The sequence below is a fragment of the Rhipicephalus sanguineus genome, chromosome 5 (genome assembly GCF_013339695.2).
Source record: "Rhipicephalus sanguineus isolate Rsan-2018 chromosome 5, BIME_Rsan_1.4, whole genome shotgun sequence".
In the NCBI taxonomy this organism is placed as follows: domain Eukaryota; kingdom Metazoa; phylum Arthropoda; class Arachnida; order Ixodida; family Ixodidae; genus Rhipicephalus; species Rhipicephalus sanguineus.
The window spans coordinates 144,092,446-144,108,457 of record NC_051180.1 but is presented as its reverse complement, the minus strand read 5'-3'; the positions used below and the strand labels follow the sequence as shown (position 1 = coordinate 144,108,457).

At 46.5% G+C, this 16,012-nt stretch overlaps 1 protein-coding gene across 1 annotated transcript in view; it reads right to left on the bottom strand.

Annotated features, from left to right (window-relative positions):
* Positions 1-256: 256 nt before the first annotated feature.
* Positions 257-16,012, bottom strand: part of LOC119394296 (tubulin-specific chaperone D) — a 91,736-nt gene continuing 75,980 nt past the window's right edge. Inside the window, exons 14-16 of the mRNA XM_037661577.2 lie at positions 12,751-12,946; positions 8,305-8,543; positions 257-658 (exon numbers count right to left, since the gene is read on the bottom strand). Coding sequence (XP_037517505.1) covers positions 352-658; positions 8,305-8,543; positions 12,751-12,946 — 742 coding nt within the window. The 3' untranslated portion in view covers positions 257-351. The remainder of the gene's footprint in view (positions 659-8,304; positions 8,544-12,750; positions 12,947-16,012) is intronic.

Here is a 16,012-nt window from a genome sequence, read left to right as displayed (position 1 = left end):
ATCACAAAGCGCTGTTTTCTTCCGAGACTGTTGCATATTTCTGTTTTCTGCATATCAGTTTTCTGCATATCAGTTTTTCAGACCTACCGTTCTGCTTCCCTTGTCCAATTCAGTAGTCATGCTTTTTGCCACCACTGAAATGTGGCCACCATAACCGGTAATTGAAACCACAGCATCATGCTTAGCAGCGTGAGACCGTAGTGATTAAGCACGCACGGTGGGTTACGTTGCATACGTTCACGTCACCACACACTGATGACATGTCCGAAGTATTATTTATTAAATAAATAATAGAAACCTCACAAGCACTACAGAATATGTGAGAAGCCAAGTAATGGGCGCAGCTGTTCACTAGCTGTCGCTGTCCATCTCAAACAGACTCCTCAGCCTTTTAACGGGGATGCCAAAATCAGTGTCGTCCCAGCGGGCCTCTGAGAGAAGCCTGCAAGCCTCCTCAAGCTTTTCTTCATCTTCCAGAACTGGGTACAGCAAGAGAGATTCGCACAGCCGGAGCGCAGTTGCCATGCGCACTTTGCTCCAACGATGCTCCAGAAACTGAAAGAGCTTGACGAGAACCTTCTTCCTGACGTTTCCTTCAAACTGGAGCCAGGTGGCAAGAAAGCTTGACAAGGCCTCGAGTTTCTGAAAAGACTTTGACCTAAAGTGAGAAGAATAGACGTTACGACACTTGAGAACATTATTATTTGTTTTTATATATTTTATAATAAGTATAGACCGCTTATAACGTAAGTCGCCGGAGTCGCGAATATCCGCACTATAAGCGGTACCGCACTATAACCAAAACAACCTTCTACAAAGGCTGCACTTGCGGAAAACGTGTTGAGCATGTAGCCTCGCGTGTCCGATAATCGACATATGCGATTTGGGGCGCTTACAACCACTTAAATCTCCGAATGTTCAAAAATTAACCGCCAAGGACCCGCATTGCCAACGAAATGAACACGGGGGAAAAAGCAAACAAAACAAAGTGCCATCGCGGAAATTCGCCGACTACGTTTCAGGCCACCTCGAGGTATGCGCATTACACAGAAACCATGTCGAATCGCGACCGAAATTTCACGTGCTGAGCGGTACCGATCGCTCGATTTCACGGGCGCGCACGCGATGTCCAAGACATTGCAATCGAATCCGGAACCACCATTCGAGAGTTGCATGTGCCAACCATGCCCCTCGTTTTCATTAACGATATGATTCTCTTCACTTCAAGTGCAGCCATCGTAAAAAGTTTCGTTGATTCCGCACCAAACCGCAACTTTCATTGCCCGCGACCGCTACCGAAAAGCAACCAACGCTGATTAGGCCTAGCGTGCGGTTCAGCATGTTGTCGTGGGAAGTTTCTCCAAGACAACATGAAGATCGGACGTCGAAAAGATCGCACTCAAGCACTAACCCAAGAACAGCGCGCATGATACGAAGTTTGTGCGGTTTATGTTCGCGGCTGGGAGATCAACGGCGACAAAAGCCCGCCAAGCTCGTTTAAGTCCGCGCACTGGCAGAAAAGGCGAAAGCTCGCGTCATGAAGCCGCAAAACTTTTCAATTTGCGGACGAGGTAGCAAACGCGATATCTGTAGCAAGTGTGATAACGACGACGCTTTTCCCGACAGGAAACTTACTTTAAAGCGCACTTGATGAGGACGCGATCGTACGCTCCACGCGTAACGCGCTGCCGGCAAGCGGCCGCGGAGCCTTGCCGCCGCCGGTGCAAAGGCTACTCCGTCGCCTAGGCAACCACCATCCTTCCCCACTCGGCGAGCCCGCACAGCGCTGCCGCGGTCTTTTTTCCTCCCTCCGCCCCTCGTTCGTTCACTGTGCGTGCCCTCGCCCTTCGTAACGACCTCGTCGCTCCCTCCCCAGCGGCGTACCTCCTTTGAGAACTGCACTCGCTACCGCGTTTGTCAGAAATATTTTCTCGCAACCGCATTATAAACGGTATTTCATCTTGGGGGACTGCATAATAAGCGGTATGCGTATACATGCGGTTCTATGGGAGGGTAAACGGGAGTCGAAAAAGACCGCATTATAACCGGTCCTGCACTATATGCGGTTACGTTATAAGTGGACCTCTAAAGGTCACTGAAGGGACATTACATGGGGGAGCAGACACATGAAGCAAAGTGACGTTCCCTTACACAATGTCAGACAAGATTATGCAAAATAACAAAACCGAGCTAAACACACAAATAAAACAAAATACAAAATACCTTGAGCAAATTAAAATTAGAGGAGACAGAAAATCGACAGCAGCAGGCTTCTGTTAATTCAAACACTTTCTCTGTGCATACCAAACGCCCGTCTGACTGATTCAAACCACTTCATCTAACAAAGAACGAAACATTTACCATAAAGTCCCGAGCAAGCACCCCCCTCTCTTTTCGGGGAGATTTGAGATATGCACCAATGACCAAGCAAGCGCCCCTCCCCCACCGCCCATCTCGCCTCCCGCCATTTCCACTGTTTCATTCACTGTTTTTATTCGCTCAACGAGGGTGAATAATGACACTGAATGCATGCGCACTCAATAAAGCATTTTGCTGGAAGCACTCGCGGCTCTTCCACCGCCATCCTTAATTTTGATCCGACCTAAATAAAGAAGAATAAAGATTGATTGATTGATTGATTTATTGACCTGTGAGTGAGCAAGGCACCCCACCCCTTCAAGTCTTGTCAGATTACAAAACAAACACACATCATTTAGCGATTCTATTCTTGCAATGAATGTAATACTGTCGACAAACAAACTTACTTGCAAGGCAGATGTTAGTTTGCTTGACAAGGTTCAGAACTTTATTATTGCTATAAAGCCACTGAAGGATAAACACATTTCCTAGAGGCATCCGGTAACTCATGTACAGTACTCACGGATTCAAAAGCAACATCAATATTTTTTAAGTATAATGACTCGTATGCGCAATTGCTCGAAATAAACACGCCATGTCGCGACGAATCTGGTCTCTAAAGCTAATGTTGATTCTAATCTACACATTCGGGTCGAAATTACGCTGATATGACCCGCTGAAGACTGTGGAAAAGAAAGTATGTACGTTACTTAGCCCTAAATTGTCCTGTTTCAATCCATGAGTACTGTACACTCTTTTCAACTACTACAGGGAACAACTAATGAGCATTCAAACTGGTATTTCAGTATATATGTAAGTCCCACCTCACTTACTGCTATATTCACTTTACAGGGGTCTCAGATTTAGGAGTTCACTAAAGGAGCTATCTATGTTTCAGAAGATGAAGAAAAAAGAAAAGTGGCATCTTGACATTGCTGATGCAAAACCAGTTAACACGCTAATGGTACTACTATTGATAGTTTAGCCATTATTGAGCTATACGTAGTACAATAACTATCAATACTACCATAGACCCTGTCGTTAATGCACAATCACTTGACATACCTCTTGTCTAACATTCCTACATAAACTTGACATCATTTCGCTGCTCTAGATTGCACTGAACTGAGTTTTACTGAAAGTCAGTTACCACAAAATTGCTGGCAATATATTGCTATAAAAGAGTTATAAACTGTTGGTGCTATTAATAGCAATCTACTGCAATACTACTGAGAGTATTATCAGTGGTTTTGTGGTGAAGTATTGTAATACTTTTGACATTATTCATAGCTTTAAAACATTACCTGTATCATCGACAGTACATGCACTGACAATTTCAAACTGCTACTTTGAATATAGATGTGGTCTTATCAAATCACGTGGACCAACATTTGTTCATCATCTTATATCAGTGACCATTTCTCACTGTCTCCTTGCAGTTGTTTCGACCAATGCTCGCAAGCAAGTGACATATTGGAGCTAGAGTCACTGGAAAATCAGAGTACCGCAAAGGTAGGATGCACGCGGGCAACATTGGGTGGCGGTGGCCATGTCCCTTCCAGACCGTCCGGCGCGTTGCTAGCGTGTGTTGAGAATGAACCGATCTTTTAGCCTCAGTGCCGTGTTACGCTCGGCAGAAACGGCATTATGTGTGTGTGTTTCTACAAGAGGACATTAGAAGTGATTTCGAGTCATCGACAGGTATGATTCGACTGCGCAGTTAGCGGTGTAACTAATGAAACATATGGTGAATGTTGCCATGTGCTCGCGAACTCTCTTCACGGCTTCATCGGTCTCTTTTCGTGTCACGCCCGGGCGTGTTCGCTAGGTCCGGATCTGTAAACATAGTTGCATTAGCGCAGTGACATCGTGCGAGATGCCATTTACTTCGACATTTGGTGAATCTTGACTGTTTGCGCTAGCTTTGCAGTCGGTGTTCAGGTTCACTGCACTCGAGAACGTTATGGAACAACGTCGAGAACAGTCAACATTGCGTCCTTCGACTGATCGCTGACGCATACCTTGTTTGCGCACCGTGCTTGCTGTTCAACTGGTTGATATGTGTAATAGAAGTTGTGTGTGTACGGTAATTGGAAGTTGTGCGCGACGTCTTGATTCGGAACGCCAGCAGCCGTACGCACGGGCGAATCGGCGTGTGGTAGGTAAGATGCATCTTATCTTACGATACGTAGAAACTAGGCCATCAAAAATGATTGACTTCACTACTTGTTTCATTTCCTCTTTGTTGTCTCCTTAATATTCCCAACGTTGCAATAAATTTGCGAATATTTTGCTGTGCACATATGTTCCGACAAACAGTTCTTTTTTTGGCGTTGCCAGCGCGTAAACAGCTGAGGTTTGGTTTCTGCACTGCTGCACTTTTTTTTTTTCATAATGCACTCTTATTAAAACTTCCTCGGCACGGTGCTTTATGTTCTTTTGATCAGAAATAGCACATCCAGGAATTTTTAAAGTGCATGCTACTGCAACACAGTATGTGTATAGACCTAGGGCTCGCATAAAATCGACTCCCTCACTGCGTGGGATCTGCTTTTTTTTTTTTTTTTTTTTGATGTGACCATTTCTCACCAACTATGCAATATTTTAAGGGTACGTTCGGTGCAACGCAGCCTTAGCAGCATTACTGCAACAAATTTAAAAATACGCTTGATAACATTGCCTTATACCAAGTTTATCAACAGAGTTCCACGCTTCTGTTTTGTGCAGTGCCAAAGATCATGCCACAATTGCCTTCAATGTACAACAGTAAACAGTTATTACTTTAATAAATCTTCGATTTCGCTCTCATGCGTGACATGCTTATAACTCGGATAGCATGTGTAATCGGCTCAACAGATCGAGATATAAACAGCCGAGCAAATAGAGAGGTATGTAGTTTTCAATATCGCTGACCATAGCGAACCGAAAATGTGAAGTATCCTGTCGCATAAGATCTTTTCCAGCAAAGTTAGTGTAGTTCACTGCAGGAAGGAGTGTTATTCGAGGGGGGCGAATTCGTTCAGTCCAACTATGCAACCACGTAGAACGGCGCTTTTTTCACATTAGTTTTTCCCACACGGCAAACGAGATTCCCAGAGTAGCTCACCAGTAACGTTCGATTGATGGTGAGCTACTCTCTTCTGGCATCTGCATGCAGTGGCGTAGCCAGGGGGTGGCACACCGGGCCCGTGCCCCCCCCCCCCCCCCCCCCCCCCCCCCCCCCGAAAAAAAAATGTCTGCTTACGCCCCTGTCTGCATGACGCTTTTAAAAAAGCGACAGACGAAGTACTTCTGGGGACTGTAGTACTCCTAAATGTCCGGCCACCCTCTGCAGTGAACGCGCCTGCACCCAAAGCGCTTGGAAGGGATGTGGCGGCGAGAGGTCACGTGATGCGAGTAAGCCAATCGCGTCGACGGCGGCGCGCGGAAAACAGATGCGATACTCTGAAATTTTTCCAGTGACTCTAATTGGAGCCAAGCACCAAACCCCTTCTTCTAAAAGGGTCATCATTGCAACTCTCAGTTACATTATTCTTGTTTATTTGTTTTTTCTCTTTGGTGATTCTGGGCACTCTGCTCTTCAAGAGGATCCCAAGGTTGTTCATTCAATAACTTCTGGAGTTTTACATCCCAAAACCACGACACGATTACTACAGACGCCGTAGCGGAGGGCTCCGGAAATTTCCACCACCTGGGGTTCTTTAACGTGCACCTAAATCTAAGCACACAAGCCTCTAGAATTTCGCCTCCATCGAAATGCGGCCGTCGTGGCCGGGATTCGATCCCGCGACCTCCGGGTCAGCAGTCAAGTGCCATCACCACTAGACCACCACAGCGGGTGGCCTGTCACCGCAGTGGCAAGGACGCAAGCAAGAAATTATGCATTTTTTAATGCACAGTGACTAGTCTTTGCAAAATAAATTTTGTGAATGCTGTGCAAAAAAAACCATTGTAATCGTCTCTGCTTTCTGTGAAGCTATCAGCTGCATTCACCTTCTCCTGCTTCAAGTTGCTTAAAATGGTATTAAGAGGGTGCATGCAAATAGTACTGCACCTTCGCACATCTTTTTCAGTAAACGGCATTCCTTTTAACGAACTAATTTCTTCAGTCTTTTGCAGTGTTGTTTATCAAGTGTCTACTGTACACATAAAAATTTTTGTCATCCTAAGTTGGAGAAAGTTCGCGGTATGTCTTATACAAAGGCGCATGGAACTGATGTGCCTTTGTGTGGAACTGATGAGAACTGATAAACATCAAAATCACGTCGATAGTTACTCATAATATGGTGGCTAGAGGGGGAGGTGTCAGCAACGGCGCGCCGGAGACGAAGCATTTTTTCATGACGATGCGACGGCGCGGGAGGCATCTCGGTGCCGACAGCAGCGCCGCCGCATGGGCGCGTTCTCGGGCGCGTGCCCAGATTTCATCCGCGCGCTGGCTTAGATTCACGGAGGTGTTTGGCACGGACGCAAGGCGCGTTTTCCGTCCACGACTTCTTACGGTGCACACTAACCATACAACCAAATAATTTTCGAGATTAGGCAAACATATCAATGAAGCTGGCCCAACAAGAGCTTTGGTAATTGCTTCGCGCTGCTGAAGCTTTGCGTGGAGTGTAACGATTGGAAAACACTGCACCTCGGCTTATGCAGTGGGTGGTCGTTTGTGGGGGTATTGCTCCCCGTTTCGCTGGCAACTTCTACTTCTAGCAACTTCTAGCAAAGGTACGCAGCGACGTTGGGGAACAAAGCTGGAACCGAATCTGGTGTTAGGGAAGGGCGACCATGGAGAATTTTCCACTGTTTCACCGTTGATCACGTGTGTGTAGCTGCGAAATATAAGCCTCTCGTGGAAGTGAAGTTCACAGACAACGCTGTTCTTGTCCAGCGGCTTATCAGCTCGTGGAATGGAACGTTCCCATCCCTGGCGACGTTCATCATCGGCGGGATAACTGCGATGAGAGATATATCCCGTTGTGGATCCATAGGCGAAACAATGTCTCTGTTGTTTTGCCATCATGTAGCGTCAGCACATGCAAACAACAACCTCACAGGTGAGCCGTCGGCGCGTTGTAGCGGACGCTTTTCGGCTTTCTTGCGAGCCTCGGTCGACCACATAAGGTAACTAAGGCACGCGTCCGCTGGTCCGGTGACGGCAACGGATAATTTATCGACGGGACGACAAAACTTCACGACAGAAAGCGTTTTGTGTGCTGACGAGATCGGCAGCAACACTGGCGTTCGCCGCACAATTCTTTTTGTCGCTCGCCTAAAAACGCGACATGAGTTTCTCGCTCGCGAAACAATGCGGCATACGTTTATCATTCGCGAAAAACGTGACATGCTTTCCTCGCTCGCAAAAACCGCGACATACGTACGTTTCTCGGTCGCGAAAAACGCAACATGCGTTTCTCGCTTTAGTAGACAGCGTGCCATACACGCGTTTGCTGACTAGGAAATTCCCGTTTCTTGGGAAGCGCCGGTGGCTACGGGAACGCCTTTTGCCATCAGGCACCAATACGCACAAACAAAAGCCGAGCAGGCGAAGCAGCAGGTCACATAACATGCGCTTTGCCGTAGAGAATCCACACGACCACTTCGACAGACCTCGCTCTAGGCATCTCGGAGACGACGAGCGCGCCACCTGTCGGCGTCATGAAAATGTGCCGCACCGGCTTGCACGGCGCAGCCTGGCTGATGCTGACACCTCCCCCTCTAGCCACCATATCATAAGGCATGTCAGCAACCATATTGGTATTTCTATATGCCATCCACCACTGCCACAAATTTCAGCCAGCGTTAGTTACTGTTTCATCTCCACTATCTCTTTGCATTTATTGGGTACCATGAGCATAGAAAAAACCTCTGTGAACCCCTCAGAAGAAAGACCTCTGACGCATCTTGTGTAAGTATTCAGGGACGCTGCCTGAAGATGCCAAAACTTACCTGTGTGCTTTAAGCCAGGCCTCCCGCTGCAGCACCTCAGTAAATTCAGGAGGAGCTCCTGTGAAGGCACCAGAAACTGCGAGGTGGTCCATGGCTTTGAGATACTTCGCCAGTGCCCTGTTCACGAATGCTTGGTCGCTCAACAGTCCAGCGAGGAATCCATACACCGACTCTTCAAGTGTGCGGTCCTGTCTGACAGTGCCAAGGAACGACAGCAGAGTTTCCTTGCCAAAAATGAACTGTGGAAAGAAAAAAAGCCTCAATGCAGTTCCACTACTCTGAAACCTGAGGAAGTGAGTAGCATGGCCACTTAGCGATTCCCGCTCGTAGAGTTCCCACTGCTTCGTTCACCAAACCATCAGTGACACCAGTTTTTGAGGTAAGCATTTAGCGTTTCCCCAGCACGAGTAGAATCTTGTTGGGGAGATTTGCAAACTCAGTGTGCGACATGTGCGCTACTTTTTGCTGCGCTTTATCGACTTCCTGCTTTTTTACAGCAGTCGAGATACGTGTCGTCTGCAGTGAGTTCCGTCAGGCTGTTTCCCCCTTCAGATGTAGCACCGTAGAGAGCCGGTGAGAGAAATCGTGCGCTCTGCAAGGCGGTGGCGCCCTCTCTTGCGCAGCGCCAGAGTCAGTCGCATGTTTCCGAAACGTTTTTAGCAATTTTAAGTTAATTATTGCGATTACTTCTTGGTTATTTCTGTTAATTATATTATTTTAGACCTTGTTCGTTCATTCTAACCCGGTTCTGAGCATTGCTAGCCTTGTTATGGCCTGTATTGAGGGCTTTACTGTAAGCGTGACCACGACATATGAGATCCATGGATGGACGTCAAGCCGAGCCCCTCAAGTGCTACACACTTAAAGGACCCCTGACAGCAAAATTTTTGTTGGTGACTTTTTTACTGTAATTTGTAGCTTTGGGTCTGGTAATCCCTAAGTTAAATCGTAAATGCTCTAGCGTATCGTATAACTAATTGTAGCGTAGTTAATTGTGACCATTTTAGCGTCACTTCAAAACGCCCGCCTAAAAACCACAAGAAACTAGCGACCCATGCGGGGAGCGTCAAAGACCACGTGCACTCAAGCTGTGGTGACGTAGAAAGCGCGGTTTTCAAATCGGGGCCCCGCGCGCGGTAGAGATTGAAAGTATGTGGGTGCCTCGGTATGGGTTAAACCTGTTAAGCGCGTGAGCCCTCACGAAAACTACCCCGAGAGCAGCCCGACAACAAAGCGAGAGGGGTGCGGAACAATAGGCCTCGCCGGGTGCCAGTCGTCGTATTGTGCATGTGCGCCCCGCAAACGCACGCCGCACCGTCGCGTCCGCGACGGGAACAGCAGGGCCGAGTTCTGGAGGCAGCGTTGCGTATGTCCTGGGAGGGTGGCCGTCGACCTTGGTGTCTACAGAGCGAGGCTTCCCGGGCTTGCAGCAACCTCATCACACAGTTCTGCACGCTTCGACACAGCAAAGAGAGTGAAAGCATGGCTGGCAGTCGGCTCCAAACACACTCAGAGATCGCCGACGTCATTGTTACTAGCGTATCGTCACTCAGGGTGATTTTTGTGCAATGTATCACACCGAACACGTAGCACTAGTGTCGATGTTGCAGGGCAGCCGATTTTTTGTTTTTTCTCCTACGCTGTTTGACATCGAATTAAAATAACTTCCACGCGACGGATGCCGTTCAAATTTGGCCAAGAAGACCTATGCATACCAAGCGATCGAATGATGGGCACATCTCGATCTTGAAATTTGATGTCAGTGCTCCTTTAAAAGAAAGTGAGGAATATCCCTCTAGCTCCATTATTAGGTACTCTTGAAGCGAACATTCTTAGATTACCGTTTTTTTTTTATTGCCCTGTGGTGCAAGCATCTTAAAGGGGTCCTGCAACACTTTTTCAGCATGGTCAGAAAACGCAGCTGCTCGGTAGTGGAGGCTCCTGAGAACACGCGAATCAAACATTATAGTGCAGCATGCGGCCTAGAATTTACTATTAATTCTCAAAGTCAGCTAAAAGTCGTTCCCTCTTTAGCTCTACAAATGATGCCATATACCCAAATTACTGCACCCTAAGTCCACGGCCGTAAGCCGATTTGAGCATCGTGACCTGCATAGTTACCGTGGCCACCACAGGATGCCGCCACGTGCCCACGCGCGTGCTCGCGATCACACTGAAAGTAAGCCGCACGTTCAAAGAAAAAATTGAAAGAAAGTGCTAAAAGTCACGATGCGTGCTGACGAAGGGATGCATCTTCCTGCCCCTTGCCACCCTGCTCTTTTCAGCGCACTCGCTGGTACAAAAGGAGAAAGAAAGCGTGTAAAGCGAGTGGCAAATCCCTGTAACTATGTTCGTACTTGACGGATTCTAAAATTTTTGCGGCAGTCGATTCGTGAGGCAATAAGCTCTTTTAATGAAGCCATTCGACGATTACTTTAAAAAATGTTTCAGGGCCACTTTAGGTAAACCCAAGGAACACATTCAGAACAAGAGGATCCTTTATTAGAGAACATAGAAAAAAATTTAAGTTCCATATTTATTTAACTGTAATGCGAGCTTTCCTTTTCAAGATTTTCATTGTTTGACGTAGACCTTTATTGTTATGTACAAATAATTTTAATATTGAATGCTTAAAAATATTCTAAATCCCATGGTTTTGAGCGTTATGTTGGCAACCTGTTTATTTAAGCTTCTATACCAGGGGTCTCAAACACAAGGCCCGCGGGCCGCATGTGGCCCACAAAGCTTCCGGCTGCAGCCCGCGCCGGCCCGCAGATGACCGTATTCGTCCCATGTACTATACATATTTTTGAAATAAGTATGTTCATGGGCAACTCTGACATGGCTGGTCTCAGGCATCTTTTTTTTTTCCCTTAGGCACCCCATGTGGTCGCCATGTGTTATAACGAGACTTGTACACTTTAAAGAATATAAGTAATCAATTACAATAACAATTAATGCCTTTAAAATGTAATTGACTGCAGGCCCAGAAAAGTAACTGAACAATTACAGAAGTGTAATAGATTATTTTTGCATTACTTTTCTTCAAAATTTTATTGCCGTAAGACAATAACACAAGTTTAGTCCAGGTACAACGAAATACAGTGGCTTGCATGGTAGAGAGAAGGCTGGAGGCTTGTGTGAAGGCTGGGAGGCTTACTGCGGCTTCTGTGATATAGTGTTACACGTTAACTTTCAACAGGAATTGTTGTTCAAAGTTGTCGTCGCTGTTTCTTCTACGTTTTCTCGTTAAGAGGTCAGCTGCTAAACTGAATGCTCTCTCAATGCATGCGCTGGAGGGAAGGTTTTATTATAACGCAGGAACACCTTGCGCACCAGCTTGTAGTTGCGCAGAGCTTCGATGCTAGTGTCCATGGCCTCTATGAAGCGTAACACTTCGCTACTGCTGGTGCTCGGGTAAGGCGTTGCAGGTGAAGCCAAGGAAAAGATGAAAAATAGTTTACAAAAGTGTGAAGTTGGGCTTGTTGTGCTCCATAATCTTTATTCACGTAGCGCAAATATTTTGACACAGGAGCACGTGTGGCTGCAATCCGCATTTCCATGACAGCATCATCGTAGGAAAAAACAGAAATAAACTAACAAGAGAAAATGTCGAGGCAGAGAAGATTTGTAGATTAAGGTCTCACTGTGTGAGCACTCCCTCCCTCGGGCTGTGTCAAAGAGAATTAAAGTTGCTTAGATTGTAACGCGTTCATGCATGGCATTTGTGTGATTATGGATTGGTTTTGTTTGTTTTTCGCATTTTGGAGCGTATATATTTGTACGCTTTTCGAAATAAACTTTGTTGAAAGTTAGTGCTCATCTTCATCCCTTTTCTTGTCCTGTGTCAAAATTTTTGCACTATGTGAACAGAGATTATGAAAAAATAGTCTCTGTAGAGACCCCTCGTCTGAGAGGATGAGGGGTCCCTACCAAGTGGTTGCTTTTTTCTTTTCGGAAAGAGAGCCGCCGTAGAAGACTGGTTACAACTGATTTTAGCAAAAAAAAGTAATTGATTAATGGCAATCAATTACAAGAAAACGCAATGGATTACAAGTAATCGATTACTTGTAACACGTTACGTACAACTCTTGGTATAATAATAAGTCGAACCCGTTTATAATGAACTCGAAAGTGCCGCGAGAACCAGTCGTTATATCAGTAGTTTGTTGTAAATGGACTCCCCCTCAAAAACATGTATTTAGCGACCAAGCAGCTTTTTTTTTTTCAGCACATTTTTATTGAACAGTGCTAACAGCACCTCCGGTGAGAAGTTAGGCCTTTTCGCCTTGTGAAGCGATGCCTGCTGCATGCACGAGTGAATTAAACCGCCTTAGCAGTGAACCGACGCCGTTTCACTGAACCGCGGTACCGCCACGTGGAGCTGATCATCCCTGGCTAGTTGCGTGCACCACCAAAATTAGTGGCTATACCAGATTAACTTACGAATTGATCGGACATGCCGCCCACACTGACGAGGAAGCCCTTGAGCAGGGGCTCGCGGTACGAGTCGAGCATCAGCATCTGGCTCCAGTAGGGGAATGTCTCCTTGGCATGCCGAAGGTTGATAATGCTACACAGGTTGGCAGGCAGGATCTTGCGTGCTTCATCTCGGTGGGGAATGTATGGAATGTCAGGCACGCTGCAACGATCGAAACAAGAGAACAAGTTGTTCGAGTGCACAAGGAACCAGCGCGTCACCTCACTTAGCACATTTACTTGGCCCTAAAGGGCTATCCACATGGGAGAAGAAAAATCCTGCTCCCCACTGCTAGGAGAGTGCACCGATGCAGTTTCAATCACACCATTGTCAGGTGACGTGGCCCCTCAGAGCTCCCCAAAGGCAAATCGCGAGCTGGGCTAGTTGGTGGATGTTCGTTGTGGAATAACTTACAGTGCAACACAGTTGGAAAACGGAGAGAAGAAAAGGACACCCAGTGTTGATGTCCTCCAGCACTTGTCCTTCTCTTTTTCTCTCTGTTTTCTAACTGCATTGTGCTGTAAGTTATTCCACGATGAACACCCTGAGGGGACGGGGATGTGTCTGTTTGATGCTCCCAATTCTCCCAATTCCCGGACAATGAAAAGCATCTAGCATTCACGAGTGAAACTGCTAGGTGGAAGCGTGGCCTCGACGCTTTGCTGGTGGATGGAGGAAAGGCTCCCCAGAAATAACATCAAGGATGGCTCTGCCTATTATACCATACCTGCCAAGTTTAGAGAAACGGAATCCGGGAGATCTACTCAACGGGGGGGTATAAAGTATGCCGACAGCGGGGGGGGGGGGGGGGGGGGGGGTACTGCGATAGAAATTATATGGACACTGTCAGCGGGATTATTTTGCAGTCGTTGCCGCTGATCGGTACATACGCATCGTCTGTTTCACGAGCGAGTAAAAGCGCGCTAGCGCTAGGACGAACGTTTGAAGCAGAGATGAAACGACCCGGCCGTCACCGTCGCGCGAAGGGCACATGTACAGTGGAACACGTAGGCACATGCGATAATATCGCTCCGCGTGCGAGGCCTTTCATCGCTTGCTTACCAGTTATTTCGTCGGGCAAGGGACCATAAGGGGCGCCGTTGAGACGGGGACGGTCGCGAGCGCTGGCGAACGCGCCATCTCGACAGACATCGGTAACGGCTACCCTTTTAAGTGCTGGGCTCTTCACTTAAAGCAGTATAGTGACACAAAATTATGAAGGCGAGATAACTTGTGGGATAGATTTGTGTGTACACAAACGCATCATCTACGAAATATTAACGGCTGATATAACCTATAACACTTTTAGGATCAATTTTTAAATTGCGTGTCGCGCATCTGTACGCGAAATGTCCCACCTCGCGTCACGACATCAAACAACAGCCATTTCCGGGAGATTTTCCTATGACCCGTACAACCGGGAGAAACGTTCAAAATCCGGGAGTCTCCCGGGTAATCCGGGAGACTTGATAGGTATGTTATACCCAGGAGGAGTTACCTGTATGAATACACTAAAACCTCGATAATACAAACTCGATTATGTTAAAATCCCACTTAAATCAGGGGAATTCTTGCAGTTCTGCATTTTCTCTTGTAAATTTGGATGGATAATTTGAAGCAACAGCCTTCACCAGCTTGGTTAATTCAAAGATTTTGGGTGCGATGTGGCAATTCTCTATACTAATTTCACTGTAAACCCGAGGAAACAATGGCTGGAGCCACAAGGCAATGACACATAGCCACGCTGTTGGCTGACAGATGAAGCGCCCTAGCCTCATTAATGCCAGTGGAAAGTGAAATGGCCCGAGCACACCTTGTGGGCAGCTAAAATGCGTGCCCACGGAGAAGTGCTTCACTGCACCACAGCGGTCATACCGGAGTTCTTCAATCACGCGAGTTGCAAAAATCCCCATAGGCTCCAAGCATAAAAATCCGGACAGACACGTCATTGGCCAAAATCACAGAGGTGTGCTGATCTTGGCACGATCTGTAGGCAAAAGAACTAACTCGTATACAGCAGACTCTCAGTACATGGAAACCTCCTGAACGGAACTGCTGCTTAAATGGAAGAACTGCCTCTAATATGATTTGTTTTGTACTTGTCTTTGGCACTCCTAGTCATCTCTCAGTAAACGGAACTCCTGTTAAACGGTACATATTTTCCTGGTCCCTTCTGGTTCCGTTTTAACGAGTCTACTGTAGATGCCATTTTGTTTGGCTTTGCATCGCAGAAGACTGCATGCATGGTGAAGCGAGCAGTGGGTTTATGTTTGCCATTTACTTTTTGCAGATGACACTGGGGTGACAGAACTCAAAATATGTATTTTAAAAAGTGCTTCTACTCTTGCCATGGTAAATCACACAACAATCACGTAGACCGCAGTGATGGAGCGTGTTTTCTGATGTCGTTCCCAGGTGGCACATCAGTTTGCTATCCTCCGCAAACTTCTCCATGGGCATGTCCGAGTTTAAGAAAACAGTTTCGCAACTCGTACTATTGAAGAACTCTGGGTCATTCATCACATGCGGACAACATGTCACCTGCTCCTTGAAGCATCAGCGTGCCGTGACACGACCAATTACCCAATGTTCCTGTGTGCCTGCAACATCAGTGTGCACCTGTGTGCTTGCAACATCAATGTGCACCATACTAGCCTTCATAATTTCTTTCTTGTGTTGTGCACTGTGGCGTCGCCTGTTCTGCCCACTGACAGCCACCATCTTGGCATTCTTCAAAAGCTCAGTTTTACTTTTCTGGTCCAAGCATCCTCGCATATGATGGCCACATAGTAGAATGAAAGAAAAGAAAAATAATAAAGGCTGGTCTGAAGAAATTCACGATGTATGTGGACCTTTGATTGGCTGTCGTTCCGACAACATGTGTGCTGATTCCAAATATCTACTGGATTTTTTATAATCACTTTTACTATGCCTCATGGATGCATCAGATATGGGCACTTAGGCCAGTTTATGTTACCTCATGCCTGGAGTAGCATATGGATTTCACAAACATACAGAATTCATCTCTGCAATAGTAAGTTCATGTTTTCTTGGTTTTGCCTGTGTTTCGATGACATGAATTCCGTGTGACACGACTATTTCACGTGATTTTGTCAGATTCACATAAGTGAGGCCTTGCTGTGTACCAATGCACTGGTAAGTCTTCTAACAGAAAATATATACTCCACTTTTCACAAAGCTTCTAATATACCGCCTGATCTGGTGCAA